Here is a 17,769-nt window from a genome sequence, read left to right on the forward strand (position 1 = left end):
CTCAACAACAAACTGCTCCAAAAAGCCATCTCGTAGGCATTCTACAAACTCACATCGTACTACCCTGGCTTGTTGACTGGCTTGCATATCACATAGACAGCTCGGATGCAATATCCACGGCCAACCCTGACCAACAGAGGGCCTCATCTGCTGTCCAACATTGAACCCATTATATATCTATGATTATCCAACCCTCTGTGGCATGATTCCTCACACTTTCAGGCATCACCATTTCACCTGTTAGTTTGAATTAGCTCCCGTCTACTATGTCTAAAGTTTTAATTCTCAAGTTTCTCTATAAAATTCTGAATTTTTCTAACTTTTAACGCAAATTAGACTTGTAACTAAGCAATATGAGCATCAAATTTCATAGATATTCCTACACACAAACACTAATGGCATTTGTACCACTGACACAGAGTTTCCATGGGTAGCTAACTCCTATCTGTAACTTCTATATTACAGATTGTTGTAGCTGGATTTTCTGCTTATACTGACATGAGCCGTGCACATGAAACCGCCAATGAAGTCAGACGGATCCACAAACAGTTAATGGAATCACAGAACCAAGCACAGCTCTACAACAGTCGAGAACGCCTCTTCGAGATGCCAGTGACCAATGTTAGTATATTCAACTAAATACAGGGGCAGGAATAATGAGTATAAACCTAACGGTAATCTATTCTGTGCCTTCAGTTATTCACTGTATATTCTCATACAGATACCACAGGAGTGATCTTTGCTGATGACAGTTTAGCGATAAACATAGTGCAGGGAGTAGAGTAAATTTACAAAAAATGCTAGGGAAAATCTTTAATGGTAGTGCCAATATCTGTTGGGAATTACCACATATCCATGTGGAAGTTCCAAAATGGTGCTTTGATGTCTTAATACAATGATGCAACTTCCACCATGCTGTTTTTGCTGCTGGTTGTCCTTTTGTTTCAACTAAGAACTCTCTATATACGTCCATGCTGAGAGACTTCTCTGCTGTGACAACTCTGGCACTGGCGTGAGAGGACTTTTTCAGCAATAAGGAGTAATTTGCACGGGCTTCCTGGGGGAGAGATAGAGTAGCAGGGCTGAGGTGGACAGGATATTGGGGACATTGCTGTAAATTTTCAGTCTGACATATCAGGACCCTTTCTCTTGGTAAGTTCAGGAAATAATTTTTGAATCTGTGACTGATAAGATTTTAGGAGACAGATTATTAAGTAACATGGAGCCAAGGCAACTAGGTAGATTTGATCTTAGTGAATGTCAGAACAAATCTGAGGAAAGTGTGGTTATTCATGTCCCATATTTCTCTGCTGTCCACCTCCACAGACATAGTACAGACCCAGATCTTCCCAAGTAGCAACTTGTGCAAGTCTTACTCATATGCTAGTATTAATGAATGAGCCTGGGTGGTCAGTGTCAGCAGGAAGGTTGACCAGTCTTAATATTTAATTGAGTACAGTCAGTCCTCCTGCTGAAATTGACCATCCCACGTTCATTCATAAATAATGGTCCATGAATGCAGATAAATATCTTGTTCGTTGTGGAGGAAATATATAACGGGCATTGGCTTCTAGAGTCATGTGTTAACCATTGTTACTATATCAGTATGACAGGCTTTACAAAATGTCCAAGGAATTCCAACCGTATAGGGATCTATGGACAACTACATCTGACTGGTTACGTTGGTATGACAGTTGGATGAGTGATCCATTGAATACCATTGACGCAGAACAAGTAGAACGGAATGTAATTGATGCCTACAAGACAGTGCATCGGTGCACCAAGTACTTCAAGGACATTCCAGGTAAATAGTTGTTTTGGTTTTCATCCCAAAATGCCTATTCTAATCATTTCAAAGGTGTTTAATCTTTTTTTCTAGGAAATACATTATTATTCAATGTTAGTATTTCTGTTGTTGCAATCATAGAATTATACAATTGTTATGTACCCTGTAACTGGGTTGCCAAACCAGCAGAAATGGACCACTTAGTTGGAGTCTGGATTACTGGAACTAAGAAAGTTGTATTAAAGACATAAGTGACACAGTACTCTAATCGTAAGGATATAAATGCAACAGGTTAGCAATGATAAAACACACGTGTACACAGAACTAGGGTAATAGGAATCAAACAAGCTCTATCGCAGTCTAGGGGTAAAATGATCAGTCTCAAGTGATGCAGAGTTCAGTTCAGCTTAGTACAGTTCACAGTAATCGCTGTTGTGCCATTAGAGAGAGAGAGAGAGGGAGATATGCAAATTCTGATTCAAACAGACCTTTGTTCTTCGCAGTTAGCTTTTGGGCCAACCCTTTTACGTCTTCTGTGGTCACCAACTGTGACCCCTCCATTCCAGATACGACCATTCTTCCGCGGTGAACCTGGCACCCAGGCAAGAGCGGACACACACGCCAGGTTCCTGCCAATCGTACCTTTTCACCCTGTGCATCTATGGTCGGTTCCCACGATCAGACCTCCAAACTCCCACCAACTTGTGGGGGCACACCGCTTTTCCAGGGTCTCATTATCTCGTGGTGTCTGTCGTGCCTTAGCGAACCTGTTCTTTTTATCCCCCTGCTGGGGTATTGCCTGTCCATCAAACTTAAAACAGTTCAGGTTCAAAGCAACCGGTCTGTCAATACTCTTAATTGTGTTTCTTTTCCGTTATCTCTCTCCTCTCTTATTAACATTTTGAAAGCTTCTCCATTGCCTCCCTTATCTCTCTCATCAGTATCAATCTTCTGATAACTTAGTTTTTCGTCACACAATCAAGGAAAGAACCATTTAGCTCAACTCATCCATGCCAACCACAGTGCCTTCCTAAGCTAGTTCTATTTGTCTGTATTTGGTTGATATCTCTCTAAACCTTACCTGTTCATGAACTTGTCCAAATGTCTATGAAATAGTAATTATAACTACCTCTACTGTTTTCACTGGCAATTCCCTCATACCACCCACTCTGAGAAAAATCATGCCCCTCAGCTTCCCTTTAAATATTTCTTGTCTCTCTGTTCTCTGATTTTGGACTCACCAATGCTGTCTAATTTTGGAATCCCCCTACCTTGGTTAAAAGGTTGTGGCCCCTCACCTTATCAATGCTTCTTATGATTTTATAAACCACTTGGACTTCTTCACTACAAGGAAAACGGTCTCTGCCTATCCAGTCTTTCCTCATAACTCAAGTACTCCATTTCTGACAACATCCTTGTGAATCCTTTTTGTAACCTCTCTAGGTTAATTGGAATTAACCAAAATTGCACATAATACTCTAGGTGCAGTCTCACCAAATCAATATGCTGAGCAGTTATGCAATAATGTGCATTCTGCTGCAAAGTTTAGCAAGGGCAAGGTTTCAGAACAGAGGGTGAGAAGTTGAAGGCTAAGAATCAAGGCTGGAATTGAGTTGGTGTGCAGTTATATCCTTAGGTGTAGGAGTTAAAAGATTATGGCCAAATTGGGGGCATACAATTGCCATTTTCTTTTGTAAAGCTATGTTATACATTGTTTCAAATGAGCAAGGAATGGGACAGCCACAAGTGATGAGTGTCTATGCATCTGTACATTTGTTACCAGATAATGTCACTTGCTTCAGCATCATGGATCAGAAAGATTCACCTCTCATCTGCTAGTTACATAATACTATGAAAAAACTATGTTGTATTATGTGTGAAATGTTGCAATTTGTATATATAAATTTTAACAAGTTTAAAACTAGCTCTTGGTTTTAGAAATTCTAATAATAGTCTGAAGAGAAATGTATTTAGTCAAAAAATTGAGCTCGTTATCATATTTGGATGAGAAAAGTATCTTTAGTGGTTTTATAAAGAAAGCAAACCAATGCATGAAACAAAAATGAACAGACAGGTGCAGTGAATGGTTGAGGTGGGAGAGTGGAATTAGGGAGTGGAAACACCGACAATATCAGGATAAATAATCTATTTCTAACTCCCGTGTCGTCTTCTATGTAATGTTCATTAGTGAATGTAAATGACTGACTGAATGTGCATCAGTATTAATGAACTCTCGTGTATAAAAACAAATGAGAATATTGGATATTTTGAAGATTAATTTCCATAACACCAAAGAGGTTAAATGGAAACTCATTTTGCTTTTATTCTAAGCATACTATAACTCGGATACTATGGACCAAAGGTAGTGAAAGATTTGTTCCTTTTTGGCAAATTTCTGAAATTTGCTAATTATTCCTTTTTATTTATGGATTACAGGACTTTCAGAGGTTGCAGTAAAAATCCGATCAATGATTGAGGAATTTAAGCCGTATATCCCCCTGATTCAAGCACTGCGAACTCCAGGCATGCGAAACAGACACTGGGAACTGCTATCAGAGCAGATCCAAACTCCCATCAAGCCAAAAGCTAATCTGACATTTGCACGATGTTTAGACATGAATCTTCAAGACCACATAGAGGCCATTGCCAAGGTAGCAGAAGTTGCTGGAAAAGAATATGCCATTGAACAGGTACGTCTTCAAAACTTGGATTTAAACTGTAAAACTGCTGTAAAGTACTTGTGCCTAGTGAAGCTTGGAAGAATGATGCAAGTGATGTTCTCGAGGGACTAGTCCTGTGCCTGTGTTTATCCATTGCCTTGCATAATGACTGGAGGAAGTTCTTCATACCATTTCAACCTGAACTGACATTTGTCTCGAGCCCTGAGCACCCGGTGGATCATAGGCCATTGATGATCTCCTATCTCCATAATCCAAAGTCGACAGTATGGTTGGAGCTCATTAATGTTTCTGTAATCCATTGTATCCACTGTACAGGGGATTGGTCTATGCATCTTCAACAGAGCCCCTGTTGGCTGGCGTTACCCATAAGACATAGCAGAATTAGACCATTTAGCCCATCGAGTCTTCTCTGCCATTCCATCATGGCTGCTTCCGGAATCCACTCAACCTTGTACACCTGTCTTCTCGCCATATCTTTTGATGCCCTGACCGATCAGGAAATGATCAATTTCTGCCTTAAATATATGCACGGACTTGGCCTCCGCCACAGTCAGTGGTAGAACATTCCACAAATTTACTACTCTCTGGCTAAAAAAATTTCTCCTTACCTCTGTTCTGAAAGGTCAACCCTCAATTTTGAGGTCGTGCTCTCTAGCTCTGGATACCCTCACCACAGGAAACATCCTCTCCACGTCCAGCCTATCTAGTCCTTTCCACTTTCAGTAGGTTTCAATGAGATCCCCATGCATTCTTCTAAATTCCAATGAGTACAGGCCCAAAGCTGCCAAACACGCCTCATATGTTAACCCCTTCATTTCTGGAATCATCCTCGTGAATTTTCTCTGGATTCTCTCGAATGACAACACATCCTTTCTGAGATATGGAGCCCAAAACTGTTGACAATACTCTAAGTGCGATCTGACTAGTGTCTTATAAAGGCTCAGCATTATCTCCTTGCTTTTATATTCTATTCCCCTTGAACTAAATGCCAACATTGCATTTGCCTCCTTCACCACAAACTCAACCTGTAAATGAACCTCCTGGGAGTCTTGCACGAGGACTCCTAAGTCTCTCTGCACCCTGATGTTTGAACCTTCTCCTCATTTAGATAATAGTCCGCACTATTGTTCCTTTTACCAAAATGCATTATCATACATTTCCCAACTCTGTATTCCACCTGCCAGTGTTTGCCCAGTCTTCACATTTGTCTTAAGTCCTGCTGCAATCGCATTGCTTCCTCAGTACCACTTACCACTCAAACTATCCTCGTATCATCCGCAAACGTTGCCACAAAGCCATCAATTCCATTATCTAAATCACAGACAAACAACGTGAAAAGCAGCGGTCCCAATACTGACCCCTGAGGAACACCATTAGTCACTGGCAGCCAACCAGAAAAGGCCCCTTTCATTCCCACTCGCTGCCTCCTGCCTGTCAGTCATTTGTCTATCCTTGCCAGTATCTTTCCTGTAATGCCATAAGATTTTATCTTGTTAAGCAGCCCCATGTATGGCATCTTATCAAACACCTTCTGAAAATCCAAGTAAATAACATCCACTGTCTCTCCTTTGTCCACCTGCTTGTTATCTCCTCAAAGAATTCTAACAGATTTATCAGGCAATATTTCCCTTTACAGAAACCATGCTGACTTTGACTTATTTTATCATTAGTCTCCAAGTACCTCAAAACCTCATCCTTAATAATAGACTGCGATATTTTCCCAACCACCGAGTTTAAGCTAACTGGCCTATAAATTCCTTTCTTTTGCCTTCTTCCCTTCTTAAAGAGTGGAGTGACATTTGCAATCTTCCAGACCTCCAGGATCATACCAGAATCAAATGATTCTTGAAAGATCATGACCAATGCATCCATTATCTCTTCAGCAACATCTCTCAGGAATCTGGGATGTAGTCCATTTTCTCCAGGTGACTTATCCACTTCAAGACCTTTGTTATAGCAGTGGCACACACTCCTACTCCCTGACACTGGCGGACCTCTGGCACACAGCTAGTGTCTTCCACAGTAAAGACTGATGCAAAGTATTCATTAAGTTCATCTGCCATTTATTTGTCCCCCAGTACTATCTCATCAGCATCATCTTCCAGTGGTCCAATATCAACTTTCACCTCCTTTTTACTCATTATGTAACTGAAAAAAACCTTTGGTATCCTGCTTTATATTATTGGTTAGTTTGCCCTCACATTCCATCTTTTCCCTTCTTATAGCTTTCTTAGTTGCCTTTTGTTGGATTTAAAAACTTCCTGATCACTTCCACTCACGCTTGCTACCTGATATGCCCTTTCCTTGGCTTTTATGCAGTCCCTAACTTCTCTTGTCAGCCATGGTTACCTACCCCTGCCATTTGAGAACTACTTCTTCTGTGAGACATATCTATCCTACACCTTGTGGACTATTTCCAGAAACTTCTGCCATCATCCTCACCAGTATCCTCCTCCAACCCACCCGGGCAAGTTCCTCTCTCATGCCTCTGTACTTCCCTTTATTCCATTGTGATACAGATACGTATGCTTCTCCCTCTCAAACTGCAGTATGGATCAAATCATATTATAATCACTTCTTCCTAAAGGTTCCTTTATATTCAGCTCCCTAATAAGATCTGGGTTATTACACAACACACAATCCAAGATAGTCTTTCTCTGAGTAGGCTCAAACACAAGCTGCTCTAAAAAGCCATCTCGTAGGCCTCAACAAATTCCCTCTCTTGCGATCTGACATCAACCTGATATTCCCAGTATTGAAGTCCCCCATTACAATTGTGTCATTACTCTTATTCTCGACTATACCTCTTCCCACCCCGCCACATGCAAAAATGCCATTCCCTATTCCCAGTTCGTCCGTCTCCACCGCATCTGCTCCAAGGATGAGGCTTTCCATTCCAAGACATCTCAAATGTCCTCTTTCTCTAAGGATCGTGGTTTCTGCCGTCATCAATGATGCCCTCACCCGCATCTCCTCCATTTCCCGCACTTTGGCTCTCACCCCATCCTCCCGCCACCACAACAGGGGCAGAGTTCCCCTTGTCCTTACCTACCACCCCACCAGCCTCCGGATCCAGCAAATTATCCTCCGCAACTCCTGCCACCTTCAACGGGACCCCACCACTAAGCACATCTTTCCCTCTCCACCCCTCTCTGCTTTCCGCAGGGATCGGTCCCTCCACAACTCCCTGGTCCACACGTCCATCCCCACCGATCTCCCACCCGGCACTTATCCCTGTAAGTGTAAGTGCTACACCTGTCCCTACACCTCATCTCTTGCAACCATTCAGGGCCCCAAACAGTCCCTCCAGGTGAGACAACACTTCACTTGTGAGTCTGTTGGGGTCACCTAGTGCATCCGGTGCTCCCGGTGCGGCCTCCTCTACATCGGTGAAGCCCGACGCAGATTGGGGGACCGCTTCGTTGAGCACCTCCGTCCACCACAACAGACAGGATCTCCCAGTAGCCATCCACTTCAACTCTGCTTCCCACTCCCATTCAGATATGTCCATACATGGCCTCCTCTACTGCCATGATGAGGCTAAACTCAGGTTGGAGGAGCAACACCTCATATACCGTCTAGGTAGTCTCCAGCCCCTTGGTATGAACATAGAATTCTCCAACTTCCGGTAATTCCCTTCCCCTCCCTTCCCATATCCCTATTTCACTCCACCCCCTCCCCCAGCTCCCTCATGGTTTTGCCTTCTTCTTCTACCACCCATTGTTTTCAGGGCTATGATGTCAATGCTTCCCCTCCCCGACACCTTTGTCTTTCAACTGAAGCTACAAGCATTCTTCAAATCCTTCCCCATCTTTCATTCTTCAGTCCCGACGAAGGGTTCCGGCCCGAAACGACGACTCATCATTTCTGACTGATGCTGTCCGACCTGCTGAGTTCATCCAGCGTACTGAAAGTGTTGCTTTGATCTTTTACAGCATCTGCAGATTATTTTGTGTTTACCCTTATTACATGCCTTTTCCAGCTCCCTTTGCAATCTCAACCACACATTTTGGCTACTATTTGGAGATGTATATAATTCCCAAAATGGTTTTTTACCCTTGCAATTTCTTAACTCCACCCACACAGATTCCGCATTCTCTGACCCTCATGTCACCTCTTTCTAAAGATGTAATTATTTCTCTTACTAACAGAGCCACACCACTGCCTATGCCTTCCTGCCTGTCCTTTTGATAAAAAGTATATCCTTTGATGTTAAACTCCCAATTATGGCTTTCTTTCAGCCGCAACTCAGTGATGCCCACAATGTCATACCGACCAATCTCTAATTGTGCCACGAGTTCATCCACCTTATTCTAAATGCTATGTGTATTTACATACAGCTCCTTCAGTTCTGCATTCTTTGTCCTTTTGAATTTTGCCTCAATGGTGCAATTTAACTCTTTGATCTGTCTTTATTTGTATCCAATCATTGGCTTGTCCTTCCTTACATTCAGGTTAAAACTGCTGGCTGATCCTCAGCTCTATCATCCTAGTTCCCATCCCCCCACCATATTAATTTAAACCACTCTCAACAGCTCTAGTAAATCTGCCCGCGAGAATATTGGTCCCCCTCGGATTCAAGTGCAACCCATCCCTTTTGTACAGGTCCCACCTGCCCCAGAAGAGGTCCCAATTATCCGGAAATCTGAATCCCTGACCCCTGCTCCAATTCTTCAGCCACATATTTATCTGCCACCTCATTCTATTCCTAATCCTCACTGTCGCGTGACACAGGCAGAAATCCCAGGAATATTACCCTTGAAGTACTGCTTGTCAGCTTCCTTCCTAACTCACTATATTCTTTTTTCAGGACCTCTTCCCTTTTTCTTCTTATGTTCTTGGTACCAATATGTACCACAATTTCTGGCTGCTCACCCTCCCTTTTCAGGATATTGTGGACACATCCAGAAACATCTCAGACCCTGGCACCTGGGAGGCAAACTACCATCCGTGTTTTCTTTTTGTGTCCACAGAATCATCTATTGTCCCCCTGACTATAGAGTCTCCTATAACTGCTGCCATTCTCTTCAGTTCCCTACCATTCTGAGCCATAGGGCCAGGCTCAGTGCCAGAGGCATGGCTGCTGTTGCTTCCCCCAGGTAGGTTATTCCCCCCAACAGTACTCAAAATGAAGTACTTATTGTTGAGGGGGACGGCTACAGGGGTGCTCTCCACTGTCTGTCGTTCCCCCTTCCCTGTCCTAACAGTCACAACATTTATATGTCTTCTGTAGCCTTGGGGTGACTCCGTCCCTGTAGCTCCTGTCTATCACAGCCTCACTTTCCCTAACAAGCCAAAGGTATTTCCACCTCTCATAACAAGGACGTAAGGTTGAACTTTGAGAGGCCCTGAACTGATCTAGGTGGGGTAAAACTAGTCAAGATTCACTGAGCATTACAAGCCAGAACACCTTGTTACAATTTATCAAAAGTGTGAAGGCAACTAGTCTAACATTACACAATATAACTGCAAAAGAAGTACATGATAAAAATATGCCTCTGTGCTCCAACAATCTTACGTAGGTCATATGGCCTTATGGTTTTAACTATTGACTGTAACAGAGGATGTCGATCCTAGTTCTAGATGCAATCACCCCATTCACAGTTCTCTTGCAATTTGTTGACGTTTTCCTCCAAATACGCCTTTGTTTATTGCAAATATCAAGCTAGTGATAACTGACTCATCTATTGCTTCCCTCTTGATCTGTAAGAAAGCCATTTATATCCATAGATTGCTTGATTTGATGTGGTTTTTCACAGATAAATTGTTTTGATGGAGAAAGATTCTTAGTTTATCAGCACCTTGAAAAGTCCTTTAACTATTAATTTAACTATTACTTTAACTGTTAATTATTTATCTATTAATGTGGACAACCATATTATGAAAGATCTAACAAGGAATCAATGATTAACTCGTGTGTTTGGGCTTGTTTTGTTTGTGTTTCAGAAAGAATTGTTCCTTTTGCAGAGTGGAAAATGCCCAGTTAGTTTTAAAAGTTTCTTTGAATAACAAAAAGGACGTGGTAATAGGGATATAAGGACAGTGATGTTAGGAGCATGAAGTTTATACGTAGATGACACCAGTGCAGAGAGCAATATACTGGATTCAAGTGAGAAGAGCGTGGACCACACAATCACAAGTTATACTTAATCAGTAAAAATATATAGAAGTGCCTTGCATTTTTGTAGAACTAACATAGAATGTTCATTTAATTTCAAAGAAAAATATTGAAAGTGGCTGAGAGAGAGAGAGAACACAAAAAAACCCAATAAGCTAAGTGCAGTGGTAGGGCACACTGACCCTCAATTTGTGCCATGCCATTCAGTATAATTATGGCTAATCTACACTGTCTTCAACCCATTTTATGTGGCAATTCTCTATAGACCACAATTCTTTGATCTTTCAAAATGTACCTTCCTCTTTGTTAAAGACCTCTGTCTTCAATAACCCTATAGAGCAGAGAATTCTAAACATTCGTCAGCTTCTGTGAAAACTCCTTTTTACATCAGTTTTAAATGACTGTCCCTCTTATCTTGTAACCATGTATCCTCCTTCAAGACTCCCTTACTGGGAGAAATATCACAATACCTACCCTGTCCTACCCCATTAGAATCTGATGTTTCACTAAGAATGTTCCTCATTTCTCTCAACTCAAAAAAAATTCTTTATATGCTCACATTTGATCAATCTTCTCATTTCAGTAATTAGCACAAGGAATATCTTTTGGACTGCCTTGAATGCTAGTATGTTCATCTTCCTTTGGTAATTGTAATTTAGAAATGACTTTTTTTCTGGATTAAATAGTCCAACATCTTGGTAACAACAGGCATTAAACAGAAGTCCTGCCGAAGGGATCCAGCCTGAAACATCGACTGTACTTTTTTCCATAGATACTGCCTGGCCTGCTGAGTTCCTCCAGCATTTTGTGTGTGTTGCTCGATTTTCCAGCATCTGCAGATTTTCTCTTGTTTGTAATTCAACAAAATGGCTTATAATTATCCATATTTTCTCTTTCTCTCTTCTTGATCGAGGTTTTATGATTTTCCATTCCATTGGTAGCCTCCCAACTCCTCATGCCTTTTCTTAGCATCCTACAACACCATACTCTCACTTTCCAATTGAATCACACAGTGATTAGTCTTAATCAAGAAGCAAAACTGAGAAGGATTCCAGTGTTAATAAGAGAAATCAAAATTCGCAAACACGAGGAATTCTGCAGATGCTGGAAATTCAAGCAACACACATCAAAGTTGCTGGTGAACGCAGCAGACCAGGCAGCATCTCTAGGAGGAGGTACAGTCGACGTTTCAGGCCGAGACTCTTCGTCAGGACTAACTGAAGGAAGAGCTAGTAAGAGATTTGAAATTGGGAGGGGGAGGGGGAGATCCAAAATGATAGGAGAAGACAGGAGGGGGAGGGATGGAACCAAGAGCTGGACAGGTGATTGGCAAAAGGGATATGAGAGGATCATGGGACAGGAGACCCAGGGAGAAGGAAAAGGGGGAGGGGGGGAACCCAGAGGATGGACAAGGGGTATAGTCAGAGGGACAGAGGGAGAAAAAGGAGAGTGAGAGAATGAATGTGTGTATATAAATAATGGATGAGGTATGAGGGGGAGGTGGGGCATTAGCGGAAGTTAGAGAAGTCAATGTTCATACCATCAGGTTGGAGGCTACCCAGACGGAATATAAGGTGTTGTTCCTCCAACCTGAGTGTGGCTTCATCTTTACAGTAGAGGAGGCCGTGGATAGACATTGTCAGAATGGGAATGGAATGTGGAATTAAAATGTGTGGCCACTGGGAGATCCTGCTTTCTCTGGCGGACAGAGCATAGGTGTTCAGCAAAACGATCTCCCAGTCTGCGTCGGGTCTCGCCAATATATAGAAGGCCACATCAGGAGCACCGGACGCAGTATATCACCCCAGCCAACTCACAGGTGAAGTGTCGCCTCACCTGGAAGGACTATCTGGGGCCCTGAATGGTGCTAAGGGAGGAAGTGTAAGGGCATGTGTAGCACTTGTTCTGCTTACAAGGATAAGTGCCAGGAGGGAGATCGGTGGGGAGGGATTGGGGGGTCAAATTGACAAGGGAGTCGCGTAGGGAGCGATCCCTGCGGAAAGCGGTGGGGGGGGGAGGGGAAAATGTGCTTAGTCGTGGGATCCCGTTGGAGGTGGCAGAAGTTACGGAGAAATATATGTTGGACCCAGAGGCTGGTGGAGTGGTAGGTGATGACCGGGGGAACCCTATTCCTAGTGGGGTGGCGGGAGGATGGAGTGAGAGCAGATGTGCGTGAAATGGGGGAGATGCATTTGAGAGCAGAGTTGCTGGTGGAGGAAGGAGGACATCTCCCTCGTCCTGGAATGAAAAGCCTCATCCTGAGAGCAGATGCGGCGGAGATGGAGGAATTGCGAGAAGGGGATGGCATTTTTACAAGAGACAGGGTGAGAAGAGGAATAGTCCAGATAGCTGTGAGAGTCAGTAGGCTTATAGTAGACATCAGTAGATAAGCTGTCTCCAGAGATAGAGACAGAAAGATCTAGAAAGGGGAGGAAGGTGTTGGAAATGGACCAGGTAAATTTGAGGGCAGGGTGAAAGTTGGAGGCAAAGTTAATAAAGTCAACGAGCTCAGTTGCGTGCAGGAAGCAGCACCAATACAGTCGTCGATGTAGCGAAGGAAAAGTGGGGGACAGATACCAGAATAGGTTCGGAACATAGATTGTTCCACAAAGCCAACAAAAAGGCAGACATAGCTTGGACCCATGTGGGTGCCCATAGCTACACCTTTAGTTTGGAGGAAGTGGGAGGAAGCAAAGGAGAAATTATTAAGAGTTAGGACTAATTCCGCTAGACGGAGAAGAGTGGTGGTAGAGGGGAACTGATTAGGTCTGGAATCCAAAAAGAAGTGGAGAGCTTTGAGATCTTCCTGATGGGGGATGGAAGTATATAAGGACTGGACATCCATGGTGAAAATAAAGCAGTGGGGGCCAGGGAACTTAAAATCATCGAAAAGTTTAAGAGCGTGAGGAGTGTCACGAACATAGGTAGGAAGGGATTGAACAAGGGGGGATAAAACCATGTCGAGGTATGCAGAAACAAGTTTGGTGGGGCAGGAGCAAGCTGAGACAATAGGTCTGCCAGGACAGGCAGGTTTGTGGATCTTGGGTAGGAGGTAGAAACAGGAAGTGTAAGGTGTGGGAACTATAAGGTTGGTAGCAGTGGATAGGAGATCCCCTGAGCGGATAAAGTCGGTGATGGTGTGGGAGACAATGGCCTGGTGCTCCTTAGTGGGGTCACGATCGAGGGGTAAATAAGAGGAGGTATCTGCGAGTTGTCGCTGTGCCTCGGCAAGGTAGAGGTCAGTGCGCCAGACTACAGCAGCACCCTCCTTATCAGAGGGTTTAATAGTAAGGTTAGGATTAGTGCGGAAGGAGTGGAGAGCAGAGCGTTCGGAAGGAGTAAGGTTGAATGGGAACAAGGTGCGGTTGATGTCCCGTCGGCAGTTAGCAATAAAGAGATCTAGAGCAGGCAGAAGACCAGAGCGGGCTGTCCATGAAGAGGAGGAGGGTTGAAGACGGGAGAAGGGGTCATCGGTGGGGGTGGAAGAGTCCTTGCTGAAGAAGTAGGCTCGGAGACGGAGACGGCGGAAGAACAGTTCCGCGTCATGGCAAACGCGGAACTCGCTGAGGTGTGGGCGAAGGGGGACAAAGGTGAGGCCCTTACTGAGGACAGAACGTTCTGCCTCAGACAGTTGAAGGTCGGAGGGGATGGTATAGACCCGGCACGGATGACAGCTGGGATCAGAGGGGGGAGGGGGGAGGCTGGGGGTGTCAGTGGAGAGGGGAGGGTTGGGGTGAGAGGAAGGTGGAGCCTCTGAGGGCCCAGGAGCTGACGGTGGGATCTGAGGGAGATGGGGTCGCAGAGTGCTAGTGGGGGAAGGGGAGACGGGAGTCGCAATGGCAGCACATAAAGACCCGGCCTGGAGTTCAAGGCTGGAATCGCAGTGAATCAAAATTCACTATTTTGATGCCATAGCATCATCTTATTAGATCTTAATTGGAGTATCATATGTCATGTTGTCATCTAGGACAAATATTAATACCTTGACAATGCTGTAAAAAGAGCAACAGGAATTGACTTCTGGCTGGAAGCATCTCATTTATTTAAACATGCTTAATAAGTGACTTGTTGAGTAGAACTAACCTAATTTATAAAATAAATGAAGTGTTGTCGCCTTTGTCTATTCAGGGAATATTTAAGTATTACTGAGTAGGGAACATGCCTAATTTATGTAAATATACTGATTATTATGCATATCTTATTTTCCTAGAGAGTAGTCTCTAGCATATGTTGCTGATGGACTTGTTTGTAGCTTCATGAGGGAACTATACTAATTCTTCATTTGCTAAAAAAAATTATTTCATGCAGAAATGAGCATCTTTCTAGATTAACATTTGGTACTTTTCTGTGCAATTTTTCAGCGATGGGATGGTTTTGATTGGCTGAAGTATTTTCCTCGGTATTTTTTCCAATTTATTGCTGCAGTTTTCTCTGTTCTTCTTTTGCTTTTCATAGAAGATCAAATTACTGCAGGGATTGGAGGGAGTTTGAAGTTATGGAATGATGGACAGATTGTAGTGGGGTTGCAGAGAGGTGTAACAATTTGGAAAGTTGGTATGACATATATTGTCAGGAAGATCCTGCCACATGGTGTGCCTTTTTTCCCTATTAATTTCTTGTGTTTATATCATTTGAATCAAATAACTTTCTCTGGCAGCAATCTGTGATATCAATCACTGCAAAAGAAAAAAGGCATGATAAATATGGGGCATAATATATATGCCAATGGAGGGATTAGACTACCTTGATGAGATCTTTTCCTTGGATGGGCAGACTTTATTCTCTGTAGAAATGATTATTGGTAATTTTCTTTATGTTCCTCATCATGTGCAGCATAGAGCATTATCTTGATGGTGAACTAGTGCTCCATTAAGTATCATAAGTTATTGGCCCACACTTCTGTCCAAATTTTGAGGTTTTCAGGAGCTATGGCTATTAATGATAATGTTACTGTAAGTGTGTATTTAATCATCCCAGTTAGCATACCAGATAAAAGTATATTGGTCTTTGTTCTGGGGCCTCCACCATGGTAGTTGTAGGAGTTGACTCTGGGACTGTAGGAAATTATTCTGACAGCTCTGGATACCTTTTTTCTCTAACGATTGACGCTACTGTCTTCAATTGATCAATATATCGAATCCAAATGACACTAGATGCAACCTCTACTGTGTAGGAGAGTGGTCCAGTTCTGTCCTTTTGCCTTCGGGTATCCACCACTGCTTGAATTATCTCAGCACACTCATGTAATCTTTGTGCGTTCATGGTGTGACCAATGTAAGTGATGCTTGGCTTAAAGTATTCATATTTTTCTCATCATGCTCTAAGTCCATATTCCTCTAATCTTTTTAACACTGTCTTGAGATTTTGGAGATGTTCCTTGTTATCCTCACTGGTAACAATGATGTCATCCAAGTAGCACTGATTGCCTGGATAGCCTTGGAGCACTTTCTACCAAAGTGCAGGTACAGAGGCTACTCCAAAACTAAGCTTATTGTAGCAATAAAGCCCTTTGTGGGTGTTTATGATGAGAAACTCTTTGGACTCTTCTTCTATCTCCATCTTTAGGTAGGACTCATCTCAGTCCACTTTGCTGAATTGTTTCCCTCTAGAAAGGTTTGCAAGATATCTTCTATCCTGGGCAGAGGATATTGATCTACTTTCAGTTTTGGGTTGATGGTGATCTTAAAATTACCACAGAAACTGATGGACCCATTCCTCTTGGCTCCTAGGACCACTGGCATTGCCTATGGGCTCCACTCAACCTTGGAAAGAATACCGTCAGCTTCCATGCAATTGATCTCACTGGCTACTTTATGATATAAGGAATCAGACAGGCTTTGTAAAACTTGGATGTGGCATTTTCAGTTAACACTATTTTATTCTTGGTATACTCGAGTTTTCCAATGCCATCCTTTAACACTGCTATGGCATTATCTAGTAGCTTTCTTAATTTGCTTTCAGTTGACTGTATTACAGGGGATGTAGCATGCATATGCTGGATGGATCCCCAATCAAGTTGTTGTTCTCTCAGCTGATTTCGGCTCCACAATTTTGGCCCCCCTGTTTTTGCCACGTACAAGCCCAATGTGACTGGTTGGTTCTTGTACTTCACCAGTACCAATGCCATTCCCACTGGAGGCATCTTCTTTCCAGTATAAGTTCTTAGCCGGATATCTTCAGGCTTCAGTTCAGTGTCTTTAAGATACCATTCAAACTCATTTTGTGGAATGAATGAAACAGTCAAATCAGTGTCCAATTCTATTTCGGTTAATTTGTTGTTCACTTCTGGTGTAGGCCATATTTCTTGTCCCTTGTTAGTTTTCACATTGTAAATCTTAAGACTACTCAGTCCAGTGTCACACTCATCATTTTCAGATATTTAATCAACAGTATGCAGATTAGTGCTCTTTTTAAAATTACAATTTCACTTTTTATCATTTTCACTTCCCTGTGCAGTCCATTTATTTTTGTCTACCCAACATGCTCTTCACATGTGTCCTACTTTGTTGCACTTTCTGTAAGTTTTGCTTTTAAACCTACATTGGTCTAATGTATGAGAGCCCCTGCCACAATAGTAACACAATTTGTTCATCCAGGCATGTTTCTGTTTAGATGTTAATTTTGTCTAAGCTCACTTCCTTTCCTGACTGCAACTCAATGGCATCTCTGGCTGCTGTTTCCATTAATACGGCAATTTCAACTGCTCTTTTAAATGTGAGTTGTGGTTCAATCAGGAGCATTTATGAATGTTTCTTGTAAGATTCCTCAAACTAAATGATCACTCAGTGCATCATTAAGCTAATCACTGAACTGACAATGCTCAGACAATTTACTCAATTCAGCCACATAAGCTAAAATAGACTTCCTTTCCTTTTGATTCTGCTTATGAAACTTAAAGCATCCTGTAGTCCCCAGTGGTTTCCATTCTAAACTTTCCTGCATTATGTCAAGACATCAGCAAAGCTCAGTTCATCTGGTTTGGAGCAGATAAACTTCTAAGCAAACTGTATGCTTTTCTACCCATGCACTCATTTTCAATCAGCTATTTAATTTGCTTAAAAATACTGTTGGATTCATTCATCATCCAGTTATCTGTTATGCATTTGAACGCAGTAGCGAATGGACCGATAGTGAAGTCATCCAGGAACTGAACGTGAAGCAACTGCGTGAGATTTTCGCTGCAA

The 17,769-nt window shown here is 42.7% G+C and overlaps 1 protein-coding gene across 4 annotated transcripts in view; it reads left to right on the forward strand.

Moving 5' to 3' along the window:
• dnah1 (dynein, axonemal, heavy chain 1) overlaps positions 1-17,769 on the forward strand; it is a 379,457-nt gene that overhangs the window by 93,641 nt on the left and 268,047 nt on the right. For all 4 annotated transcript variants that reach the window (XM_072280693.1, XM_072280695.1, XM_072280697.1 and 1 more), the window contains 3 exons: positions 466-621; positions 1,606-1,804; positions 4,223-4,476. In XM_072280693.1, the coding sequence (XP_072136794.1) occupies positions 466-621; positions 1,606-1,804; positions 4,223-4,476 (609 nt within the window). The remainder of the gene's footprint in view (positions 1-465; positions 622-1,605; positions 1,805-4,222; positions 4,477-17,769) is intronic.

Source organism: Mobula birostris, chromosome 16, assembly GCF_030028105.1.
Source record: "Mobula birostris isolate sMobBir1 chromosome 16, sMobBir1.hap1, whole genome shotgun sequence".
In the NCBI taxonomy this organism is placed as follows: Eukaryota; Metazoa; Chordata; class Chondrichthyes; order Myliobatiformes; family Myliobatidae; genus Mobula; species Mobula birostris.